Genomic DNA, 13,199 nt, shown 5'->3' with positions numbered 1-13,199 from the left:
ACGTCGGCCAAGGTACAAATGTGTGTAGTTACGTTTATTACAGTTTTGGGTATGTGCAAGTAGATAGATTTTCTATTGATTTTTTACTGTTGAATGACGGCAGATTGGCATAATGTTGGAACGCAGCATTGTTGATTTGTATATATGGGGATAGGGTGGGTGTTGCACATTCTGTAGTCGACTTACCGGTTATCGGACAAATCTTTGGTTGTTGTTTTTTTTTTCTGTCATAATTATATGCTTGTCTGTTTCCTTTATACTCCTTCATCAGCTCTCGTGTAATTATGTAAACGATGTTTGTTCTGCCACCGCTACTTGTATTTTTGTTGTAGATCATTTTTACACAACGAATGACACAAACCTTTGTCTTTTCTCAACCCAGCTCCACGTATTTTTATTTTTAGATAACATTTACCCAGTGAATGACGAATATTTCTTTCTTTTCCCCAACAGAGCCGGCTGACGGTGGGATGTACTATAAGGATATGTTAGTCAACAGTGCACGGCATCGGTCATGAGTGACCCCAGACCCCCAAAGTCACCTCGCAAGGGGAAGTACGTCAACATCCGCATCACCTTTCTCAACGACACGGTCCACGTCTTCCAAGTACCGGTAAGTCTAAGATCAACTCTGTGTGCTCACAGCTCGTGCAAGTTCTCTTTTCTCTAGCGCTTGCTCCACATAACGGCTGAACTTATCATTGTGGGTTTTGTCGGCTTATATACATAGCTCCCTCTAACCCAGTTTTTCAATTCTGTCTTGGTGTTTGTCAATCAACTTCACGTAAATTCCCATGTGGAAGGCAGTTTTTGTTTTTTTTCTTTTTGAAACAAGATGGGAACCGCCCTCTTCAGTTTCTTTTTTTTTCTCTCATCGCTGGTGGTTGTCCTTTTTGACAGAGTTCTGATTGTCCTGTTAGATAGTATTGGCAGGTGGCCCGCTAAACACCAGCTCTGTTGTGGATTTTTGGCCACATAACTCGTGGCCCATAAAGCACCAGCGCTGTCTTGATCTTTTGGCCATCTAACTAGTGGCCTATAATACACCAGCTCTGTCTTGGTCTTATGGCTATCTAACTAGTGGCCAATAATACACCAGCTCTGTCTTGGTCTTTTGGCCATCTAACTAGTGGCCCATGCTACACCAGCTCTGTCTTGGTCTTATGGCCTCTTGTGGCCCATAATACTCGAGCTGTCTTGGTCTTTTGGACATAAAACTTAACGGCCCACAAGACACCTGCGGCCTCATTAGGTGGGTTTCACTGGTAACTGATGGCCCACAGAACACTTCCTGGTCTACACGTATCTGTAACTGGTATCCTACAGAACTCCATTTCTCTTTCTTACTCTCGCACAATCTTCTTTGGCCGCCGTGGCGAGAAAAAAAATCAATAGCCGTGGTCAGTTTTGTCTAGCTTATGAACGAGACGACCTTCTTTCTTCAATGCTACACATTTCTTGTATCTTTGTTGAGTGGGTGATGGAAGCGTTCACCCAGGACACACACCGGGCAATACTTGTTTTATGTCCTGTTGGTTTAGTCTAAATATTGCATCGGAATTACTTAGTAGAACATTATTTAAACATTAGCGGGCGGGGTGGGGTGTGGAGGGGGAGCTCAGCAATTCTCAGCCGTATCGAAGAAGAAAGCCGCAGTGGAGAAAGAGGAAATGACGTAAATTTTAAAAGAAAAAAAAATTAATTCAGATTTGAAATTGGAAAAAAAAAAGCTCCTGCGTCATGAGATTGGAAGCACCCTGAGGGACATCATGAATCTTCCATTTTTTTTTTCTTGATGTTGTTAGAGACCCGCCAACTAAACAACGCGCTCGTGGTATTGACTGGCTCGCCCAGCCCTATCTCGCTCTGTCGGCGTTTCTTATTTGGGGAGTGTTAGTTATTAAACACCAATTTAATTTAATCGTCAAGTTTGCTTGCATTGTGTTCAACCTTATTTCTTATAAGGGATCTTTTTTCTGTCTGTCTGTCTGTCTGTCTGTCTGTCTGTCTGTCTGTCTGTCTGTCTGTCTGTCTGTCTGTCTGTCTGTCTGTCTGTCTGTCTGTCTGTCTGTCTGTCTGTCTGTCTGTCTGTCTGTCTGAGGTATTAAACCCGGACATCTAGCCAGGAACAGCCTGTCTTTTTTTGTAGCGCTGACATATTAAACAATCATACCAAACCGCAATTGTCTCCCACACACGTTTTCTTGTTTGAATATACAGCTTTTAAAACACGACACAATCGTTTTACAATAACAATCCGCAGATGTTTCGATAAGGTTGAAATTTTAGCTCGCGCAGTTTATAAACTATTATACATACATGTTTATACATATACAACTCTACACGTATTTATAGCTTTATTCAACATCGGGATTATTTATTCCGTTACGTAATGTTGGTATTGGTACCGCTTACCACGTTTTAAACACACTTGCGAATATTTACACAAAGAGCTAATGAAGTTACGAGGTAATGACGAGCAAATACTGGCGTCACTAGACAAGTTCTGTAGACATGGCTGGCTGTGAAGGTCTTGTACTCCACGTTATGTGGGCTAAGCTTTCCTCACCTTGATATACAACCTGTTGTTTATGCATACTTAGTATTGACATAAAATGTTCAACTTGTTTGAAAACGGTGCTTGTGGTAATTACAATTTTTTTTAAATGAATATACGATGGCACATGGCGTCGTAAACGATATTTTTTTTTTCTTTAAGAATTGAAAAATGTTTCAATTTTGATTATGAAAATGTGATCTGGGTCTTGTGTCTGTGCCTTGCATCTATGATATCCGTAGGCCTGTGCGTCTATGACATCAGTAAGTTCTGTGCCTATGATAACGGTGGTCATTATGTGTCGATGACTTCATTAGGCTTATGCGGCTACGTCATCAGCTGTCCAAGTTTATTTAAGTGCTATCTCTCCCCCACCCCAGGCTCCTCTGATGCAGACCCCCCCCCCCCCCGTGCTGTCCCATTGAATCCTGTAGCTCTGAAGCCGTGTATGTACAGCAAACACGAGGTGTTTGAGGACGCTGAAATTGATTTTATTTTTCCTGCAGTCGTCTGGGGACACGGGTCTAGTGTGAGTGGCCCGTGGGCTGCTTGTACACTCACACCCCGACACTTGAACACAAAGACGCTACATTTTTACACGCTCCCCTGCCTCTTCTTTATCACAATCATGCTCGACACCATTGCTCATAGCCAGTCTTTCACCCCTAGTTAGTACGGTATTGATGAACTACAAACTACAAAAAATGTTTTTAAATTAACTGTAAGCTTCGTTGTTCTAATCTACCCGACTTAGGCTTGCTCCGTTAACGTTAAAATTAACATAGCCGAATTATGCTCCAGCTGCGACTTTAGAGTGTCGCCGAAAAAAATCTAAATGAGTACCCCTTTTGTGTGTCTCGAAATCGTCAACAACCGGTGATTTTATATAGTTGTACTTTCCACGTTTTGTAAGCCAAACTTTTAATCTTTCACATTTAAACAAATATTTTATGGCTCAAAGCTGTTGTTTTTTTTTTTTTTTTAAATTTTAGTCGTGTACCAAAATGTGAATGTAAAACCATAACTTCTCTGTAATGCTCAAGAGTTTTCTAAGATCTCGCTTCTTGTCCAGATTTTACATGCTGTCTTATTTTAGCAACACTCAAGCTATTACCAGGTGACCTAATTCTCGAATGCGATTTTCCAGAATATTAACCTTATCGGGAAAAGCCCTAATGTCGTGATATAAGTAGCGTCTGACAAGGCTTCCTCGGATACTTAACCTTGTTGAGATACATTTGGTTGGCCATCGTCTTGTCTGCGTTGTACTCACACTATTAGTGGCCGGGGGAGAAGAGGATTGGCCAATATTCTGTTCCTTGTCAGGTGTAGAGGAGACGGTTTGCGTGGCTTTTAGTGACCTTGACCTGTAGCCAGCACTGTTGGACGATGAGCTACTCTAAGATAAAAATCCAACGCCAACAGTTGTCTCTTTCATCTTGTGGTGATGTTATAGGGTGAATAAATGAAGTTCATCTAGTAAACGATCCTACTGCATACAATTTAAACGTGCGTTTGTGTGTCTATTGGTAGGGCTGACATGCCTTCTCAGCTTTACATACCCTAGCTTACCCTCATTCTGTGACACTCGAAGTTCTCAAGTCACATGAAGCTGTTATGGGGATTTTGCTTGTGTCGTTGCCTTCACTCTAACCGTGGCTATGTATTGTACATGACTGAAGTACAAATACTTCTGCAGTGAAATATAATTGCATTAGAACTATTATGCCCCGTAGCGTAACAGGAGATACAACCAGTACAATCTCTTTAAAAAATCTCAAATTCTCGCATGCAGATTGTATACAATTTTATTTTTTATGGCAAATAGAAAGGACGTATTCATCGACAATCCATCTTTTTTGACAGTTATGCTGCGTTTGCATTATTAGCATTATCTTTTTAAAAGCGTTTAACACAAGATGTATTGATTCTGGCAGAGACAATACATTGTGTTACCGGGTCTATGAATGACACTTCTAGCACGTCCCCACAGATATGTGTCGTGGACGCGACTGTTGTTTCACGCTCTTTTATGGTTTTACTATTGCTTATGTTAGTACTAGAATTGTGCGAGAGACAACGGTTATGTAGTTGTTTTTTAATTGATCACATGTTATGTATTAATTGTTTATAATTGTTTATAATTATTACTAATGCGCACTACTATTACTCTATGCATATATATATATGTATATATATATATATATATATGTATATATATATATGTATATATATATATATATATATATATATATATATATATATATATATATATATATAATATTTTTTTACATACTTATTGTATTATATATATATATATATATATATATATATATATATATATATATATATATATACATGTGTGTGTATATATAATATAAATAATGTGTATAGTTAAAATGTCTAAGCTGTATTTCTTCAAATAACTACCCTGTCACTCATCAATTAAGTTCTACAATTCTTCTCTTACACTGCTTTAGAATAGCGAGGAAAAGAGAGCTAATAACATTTCTCTTAGTTTTTACATGGTTTTTTTTTTTAACTAGTGTATCCTATTAGCCGGCTCGGTGAATGTGGGTAAGCGTCTTTTATGGAACTTAAATCTTTTCTACGGAGTTTGGTTATGTCGTTGTTTAAAAAATGCTTCACTGGTGATCAATATTTTGTTCGTTGAGGGATTTCTCTGCCCATGAATACGGTTTTTAAGAACCCTACTTATGTTATTTATTTCTATAGTATCCTATTTGGTAATTGTTACTAATGAATGGGCTAATGAATAAAATAAATGTTTCAATGTAAAACGTTACGTATTGTGTCGATTTTTTCTCTAATGAGTTTGTTGATAGCGGAGAGATATTTGTTGGTGGCGGTGAGATATTTGTTGGTGGCGTGAGATATTTGTTGGTGGTGAGATATTTGTTGATGGTGTGAGATATTTGTTGGTGGCGGTGAGATATTTGTTGGTGGCGGTGAGATATTTGTTGGTGGCGTGAGATATTTGTTGGTGGCGGTGAGATATTTGTTGGTGGCGGTGAGATATTTGTTGGTGGCGTGAGATATTTGTTGGTGGCGGTGAGGTATTTGTTGGTGGTGTGAGATATTTGTTGGTGGCGTGAGATATTTGTTGGTGGCGGTGAGGTATTTGTTGGTGGTGTGAGATATTTGTTGATAGCGGAGAGATATTTGTTGGTGGCGGTGAGATATTTGTTGGTGGCGGTGAGATATTTGTTGGTGGCGGTGAGATATTTGTTGGTGGCGTGAGATATTTGTTGGTGGCGGTGAGGTATTTGTTGGTGGTGTGAGATATTTGTTGGTGGCGTGAGATATTTGTTGGTGGCGGTGAGGTATTTGTTGGTGGTGTGAGATATTTGTTGATAGCGGAGAGATATTTGTTGGTGGCGGTGAGATATTTGTTGGTGGCGTGAGATATTTGTTGGTGGCGGTGAGGTATTTGTTGGTGGTGTGAGATATTTGTTGGTGGCGGTGAGGTATTTGTTGGTGGCGGTGAGATATTTGTTGGTGGAGGTGAGGTATTTGTTGGTGGAGGTGAGGTATTTGTTGGTGGTGTGAGATATTTGTTGGTGGCGCTGAGATATTTGTTGGTGGTGTGAGATATTTGTTGGTGGCGGTGAGATATTTGTTGGTGGTGTGAGATATTTGTTGGTGACGTGAGATATGTGTTGTTGGCGGTGAGATATGTGTTGGTGACGTGAGATATTTGTTGTTGGCGGTGAGATACTTGTTGGTGGCGGTGAGATATTTGTTGGTGGTGAGATATTTGTTGTTGGCGGTGAGATATTTGTCTTTTACTGGCGTGAGATGCTTATTGTTAGCCATGTGGTATATCTTTTATTTTTTCATTGCGCCTTTAGACAGACCTGGACTCAGCTAACACAACTTCCACTGAACAAATCTCAGTGTTGTTTAAAATTAGGTTTCTGTATGATATCGACATTGCCGTGCAACTTGTTGATTTAGCGTATGTCCCAGTGGGCTTTAGCAGTCGGTCTAGCCAGTGGGTTGGTTGATTTTGTTGCAGTTAGTTGCTGTAGCTAGAAGCATTAAGTCACTGTTGGTTACTAGAATCTGACTGCAGCTTATTAACTCTAGCTACCGGGGGTAATGGACACACATTATTGCGTAGTAAATAGTCTAGTTATTTTTTAAGACCATTGGGGTGTGTGGAGAAAATCTGTGCAACTGGTGAACACGGAGCTCTGAGCAGCCTCTCCGTTACTTCACAGTTGGAATTTTCCTGTTTTCTCTCTAGTCTTCCACTGAGCTCTCAGCTGAATGAAACACTAAAAGGTTAATGTTTTAGCTGACGGTCGGACTATGTTAACACACGCACCTACAGGGCTTCTGACTGGGAGGAGGGGGTATTTTGGTCACGTGTCTGGCCTACTTACGGGAAGAACTAGTACTGCCATCATAAATATTCCAGCAGGACAGCCGGGCTCAGCGCTGCAGAAACTAAACTATGCGCTCTGAGAAATGACTTTTTAATTGCCGGCCTTAGTTTACCCAATTGTTGGTGTATTTTTAGAGTCCTACACTCATTCTTCTTCCATATTGGCTTTTAATTTTTGTTTTCACTTTTAATGTTTTGTTTTTCTCGATTAATTTACAAATGCATTCCTAAGCTTCGAGTTTTTGTCTTCTTTATGTTTCCTACAGAAATTGGGCTATTTTCGATTCGATCGATGTAAGTAATATGCTTTGCCGACGGGTTTATTTTGAGTGTAAATATTTTAAAGCGTTTCCTTTTCCGTTACGCAATGCGCATTCATTATGTGTTAGACAAAACTTGCAGTACTGTGTGTTGCCTTTCGATCCTGAACTTTTATTTACTTGGACGTTGTTTTCACAAACATTTTAAACTGCTGAATTTTATACATAGATGCTTTTCACGCTGTTAAACACGACCCACTTCTAGTTACGCCAGAAATCCTCTTGAGGTAATTCATTGTCTTTGCTCGATGTCAATGTATTGCTCTATCTACTATTCCGTGCGTTCATGTTGCAGATCAGTAAAGCAATAAGCAGTTTAAAAACGTGTATTCCTATTTGGGAAAAAAATTGTACGGTAAAAATATTTCGGCCAAGCATTTACGTCTCAATGCTAGCTAGCAATGGCATAGGCGTGTATTCGCGTCATTTGTACGGGAGATGTAAGGAACCTTGTTGTGGCTCCCAGTGTTGCTCATAAAGATGGAAACGTCAAGCGGCGTATTGCGGAGAACCATTTGTCTTGTCGCACCACAGCCCCTAAATGCCGGCCACTGGGGATATTGCGGGCGCCGGGTCAGATAGCCTAAGCAGCCCGGCTTCTGCGGGACGTGTTTGTTTTCCTGCTATAAGGAATGTGTTTCGTTGATATTTTGCCATACTTAAATCTCGTGTAAACAAACGCAACGTTGTGTTATTCTCCGTAGAAACTTGTGGAGACCGATTGTGTTCTAATGATCTGGTTGTTAATGAAGCTGCTAAATTTGTTGCCTATCGATTGATACTAAATGATGTATTTATAGAGCTGGTACTTGATATTCCCGTTGGTATTTGAAGCGTTTCACATTCGAGTGTTCTTGTGATGTTCAAGCTTTTTGTTAAAAATGACGTTTGATTTAATGTCTGTTGTTCAGAAACTTTGAAGACGAATTACACATTAATACGTATATATAACTAACTGAAATCCACCGTTTTGATCATTAAGTTTGTGGGTAAACAAGATTTGCCTGTATTGGTCCCTTCCACCAGACAAGATTTGCCTGTATTGGTCCCTTCCACCAGACAAGATTTGCCTGTATTGGTCCCTTCCACCAGACAAGATTTGCCTGTATTGATCCCTTACTTCCACCAGACAAAATTTGCCTGTATTGGTCCCTTACTTCCACCAGACAAGATTTGCCTGTATTGGTCCCTTCCACCAGACAAGATTTGCCTGTATTGGTCCCTTCCACCAGACAAGATTTGCCTGTATTGGTCCCTTCCACCAGACAAGATTTGCCTGTATTGGTCCCTTCCACCAGACAAGATTTGCCTGTATTGGTCCCTTCCACCAGACAAGATTTGCCTGTATTGGTCCCTTCCACAAGATTTGCCTGTATTGGCCCTTACTTCCACTAGACAAGATTTGCCTGTATTGGTCCCTTCCACCAGACAAGATTTGCCTGTATTGGTCCCTTACTTCCACCAGACAAGATTTGCCTGAATTGGTCCATTCCACCAGACAAGATTTGCCTGAATTGGACCCTCACTTCCACTAGACAAGATTTGCCTGAATTGGTCCGTTACTTGCCCCCTCCTTCCATCGATTGTCAATAGATCATTGACACCTCTGGAGACACAGCTGGTGCCAAGACCGTAACCCACATAAAGGACACAAGATTTATCCCATGCTTCTCACTGAGACCCACATTAAACCTATTCATGAGGGCCAATGATTGGGGGGGGGGGGCGATTAGTCAGGGAGGAGAACGAATGTGAACTAGCGGGGATTACAGCCTTAGACATTCATTGTGGCATCGCTTGGAGATGTTAAATGGTCATTACATTTTACGTTATGTGTGTTTTTAATGCATCGGTGCACCACAAGTAACATGCATTTCAGCAATGGTGTCCATAATCTGATTCTGGCATTGATTGAGTGGTTTAGTTTTTGAAGGTTAAAGTGGAACATGACAAAGTACATATTTATTTTTAGCTACGACAATTATTATTTTTAAACTGACATCTCATTAGCTCTAGTATTCTATTTTTCCTTTTTTTTTTCATCGCGTAATCTTCCTGAAAGTATTTTTTGTAGGTCTAAATCTGTTATCAAGATAATATCATTTGAGATAATCAAAAATACTATGTTCTTTCTTTCTAATAAAATGAAGAAAAACCTGAAAAGGAAATAACATGTTCTAAAGACTAGAGAAAGAAATAGAGCAACTTCCGGGACTGGACCTAAATTGGGAGATTGAGTGACGTAGTCTTAGTGTAGAGTAGTGGACCAAAATGATAGGATTATGTACCCAATAAGCTTCGCTAACATTACGGGAGTGAGGTTGGCTGTTGTGGTTTGTTTGTTGTTGTTTTATTTTAATCCTATACCGAATTTCCTTTTTTTTTTACAGTCCAGAAAAACTATTTTGAAAAAAAAAGGCTAGAATAGTGAGCAGTTAGTGATTATGGAGTGAAACAATTAAAATTTACCTGATTCCGGGTTTTGTTTTTGGATTTGAAATAGTTTTATAAAATTATAAGGATGAAAATATATTAGTGGGTTTTCATTTACTCTTTTCGTTGTCCTTTTACTTATAGTTACAAAAGTTCTAATTCTAAACCACACCCCCACACCACCCCGATATAAAGAATAGTTAGTATTCCCTGGATGTACGTGTGTTAAAATGTGCATTGCGTTTTAGAGTTATCACAACCTTTTGAACCAGCCGGAAATTTGTGTATAGTTGTAGGATCCTCTGCTGACTAGCTGATGACCTTGATTCTTTAATACCTATGACGACCTTGCTTCTTGTATACTTATGACGACCTTGCTTCTTGTATACTTATGACGACCTTGCTTCTTGTATACTTATGACGACCTTGCTTCTTGTATACTTAGGACGACCTTGCATCTTGTATACTTATGACGACCTTGCTTCTTGTATACTTATGACGACCTTGCTTCTTGTATACTTAGGACGACCTTGCATCTTGTATACTTACGACGACCTTGCTTCTTGTATACTTATGACGACCTTGCTTCTTGTATACTTATGACGACCTTGCATCTTGTATACTTATGACGACCTTGCTTCTTGTATACTTATGACGACCTTGCTTCTTGTATACTTATGACGACCTTGCTTCTTGTATACTTATGACGACCTTGCTTCTTGTATACTTATGACGACCTTGCTTCTTGTATACTTAGGACGACCTTGCATCTTGTATACTTATGACGACCTTGCTTCTTGTATACTTATGACGACCTTGCTTCTTGTATACTTAGGACGACCTTGCATCTTGTATACTTACGACGACCTTGCTTCTTGTATACTTATGACGACCTTGCTTCTTGTATACTTATGACGACCTTGCATCTTGTATACTTATGACGACCTTGCTTCTTGTATACTTATGACGACCTTGCTTCTTGTATACTTATGACGACCTTGCATCTTGTATACTTATGACGACCTTGCTTCTTGTATACTTATGACGACCTTGCTTCTTGTATACTTATGACGACCTTGCTTCTTGTATACTTACGACGACCTTGATCCTTGTATACTTACGACGACCTTGCTTCTTGTATACTTATGACGACCTTGCTTCTTGTATACTTACGACGACCTTGATCCTTGTATACTTACGACGACCTTGCTTCTTGTATACTTATGACGACCTTGCTTCTTGTATACTTACGACGACCTTGCTTCTTGTATACTTACGACGACCTTGCTTCTTGTATACTTATGACGACCTTGCTCCTTGTATACTTAGACGACCTTGCTTCTTGTATACTTATGACGCCCTTGCTTATTGTATACTTACGACGACCTTGCTGCTTGTATACTTCCGACGACCTTGCTTCTTGTAAACTTACGACGACATTGCTTCTTTATACTTATGACGATCTAGCTTATTGTATACTTATGTCGACCTTGATCCTTTGCTATCTAGCAGACGACTTACATGCCGTCATTCCACGGGCCAACACGGACGTGAAAGATAAGGCTTTAGTCGGCTGGTGCTTTACCAACCACAGTTGTATTGTTTGGTTGATGCAGACCTCGACCAACCATAGTTGTATTATTGTTGGGTTGATGCAGTCCTCGACCAACCACAGTTGTATTATTGTTGGGTTGATGCAGACCTCGACCAACCATAGTTGTATTATTGTTGGGTTGATGCAGTCCTCGACCAACCACAGTTGTATTATTGTTGGGTTGATTCAGGCCTCGACCAACCAGTTGTATTATTGTTGGGTTGATTCAGGCCTTATCAAAGAACTATAGATACAAAGTGTATTATGGAGTATAGCGGCAGCTTAAAAACAAATCTAGGAAATAGATTGAGTTATTGGCTGGGTTTTGTTGTTTGTTTTTATTTACTTTTTTGGATGATTTTCTGTCAAGCCTTTAATAGAGAAAGAAATAACCTAATTTCACACGTGAGTAGTTTCTTTCTCTGCTCATATCAAACCAAAATCTAACATGGTTTAAAAAATCTTATTTTCTGATTGTGGCCAATGATGAAAATAATGGTGTGTGCTAACGTTGTTTGCCCCGCCCTGCATGACGTGAAGGGGGTACTAGTATTTCGCTACAAGATGGCGTCCTGTCCGCAAAGCCCCACTCTTGTCCCACTCTCTGACTGGTTATAGTGGACTGATTGGGCCCAATGGACACTCCAATTTCTCTAGTGCCAGAATCGCTGATGGCCAGATGACAGTACAGGCTGGCGTGCTTGGGATGTTGGTCAGTTTTCTACTGACCATGGTCATTGGCATGTTTTTGGTAGAACAGGCAGGCGTGCTTGGGATGTTGGTCAGTTTTCTACTGACCATGGTCACTGGGGTGTTTTTGGTAGAACAGGCTGGCGTGCTTGTGAAATGAAACAGTTTTCTACTGACCATGGTCACTGGCATGTTTTTGGTAGAACAGGCAGGCGTGCTTGGGATGTTGGTCAGTTTTCTACTGACCATGGTCACTGGGGTGTTTTTGGTAGAACAGGCTGGCGTGCTTGTGAAATGAAACAGTTTTCTACTGACCATGGTCACTGGCATGTTTTTGGTAGAACAGGCTGGCGTGCTTGTGAAATGGAACGATTTTCTCCTAGTATAAAAGTATAATAGAGTATTCAAACTATTTTTTCTTTGCATTCATTTTGTTTCTTGTTAAACAAAGACAGCTTGAATTATTTGCTTTATAGCCCATTGAGTAGCTTGCAGTCTTAACTCAAACATTTATATGCCCCACAGAGATCAGCATCTTGGGTTTTAAAAAGTCATCAACACTAGATTACATGACTGATGCGACTTAAAATTATCTCCTCTTTTGTTATTGAGTATGGACATCTTATTGTTATGATTATCGTATTGCCTAATTTGATGGGAAATTAAATATTCGTGCGTTGTCGTCAGAGATGTATTTTGCTGGAGATATTGAAAGAATTTGCTGCATTTGAAATTGACCACCAATCCCCCCCCCCCCCCCACCGACATCCGTACATAAAATGCTATTATATTTTTTGTGGCACTTAACTACTAGCAACAAAAGTCTGTTCTTTTGAAAACACCCCAGCACGTTCAAAGACTGAGTGAGGGTGGGCTAGTAACCTCACGCTGGTAGTGGTCGCTATAATGCTGAGTGATCTAGTAGAGAATAACTAGTTTTGTGTGGTTGTCTCAACTCCTAGATGAGTGTACCAGCTAGCTCTGTGATTGTGCTCTTTAATAATCCAGTCTATCTTCTTATTTCATAGTCACCTCTACCGTCTATTAGATTCCATGTCGTTTGACATCGCATGTTACCGTGGTCTGTATTAGATTAGTTATTCAGTAGAAACACGAAGAAAACAAATGATAATGAAATCTCACGACAACCTATTGGTTTCAATTCTTATTTTAATGAATTGTTTGAGTTAGAAA

General features: G+C 39.9%; 1 protein-coding gene across 1 annotated transcript in view; it reads left to right on the top strand.

The window, feature by feature from the left end:
- Window positions 1–13,199, top strand: part of LOC131940629 (FERM, ARHGEF and pleckstrin domain-containing protein 1) — a 99,987-nt gene that overhangs the window by 29,240 nt on the left and 57,548 nt on the right. The window contains exon 2 of the mRNA XM_059299336.1: window positions 454–613. Coding sequence (XP_059155319.1) covers window positions 515–613 — 99 coding nt within the window. The 5' untranslated portion in view covers window positions 454–514. The remainder of the gene's footprint in view (window positions 1–453; window positions 614–13,199) is intronic.

This window comes from Physella acuta, unplaced genomic scaffold, assembly GCF_028476545.2.
Source record: "Physella acuta isolate Inbredline_101_S28 unplaced genomic scaffold, ASM2847654v3 ptg000324l, whole genome shotgun sequence".
Lineage (NCBI taxonomy): Eukaryota > Metazoa > Mollusca > Gastropoda > Physidae > Physella > Physella acuta.
Note: the sequence above shows the minus strand (reverse complement) of the source record. Positions and strands in the feature narration are given on the sequence as shown.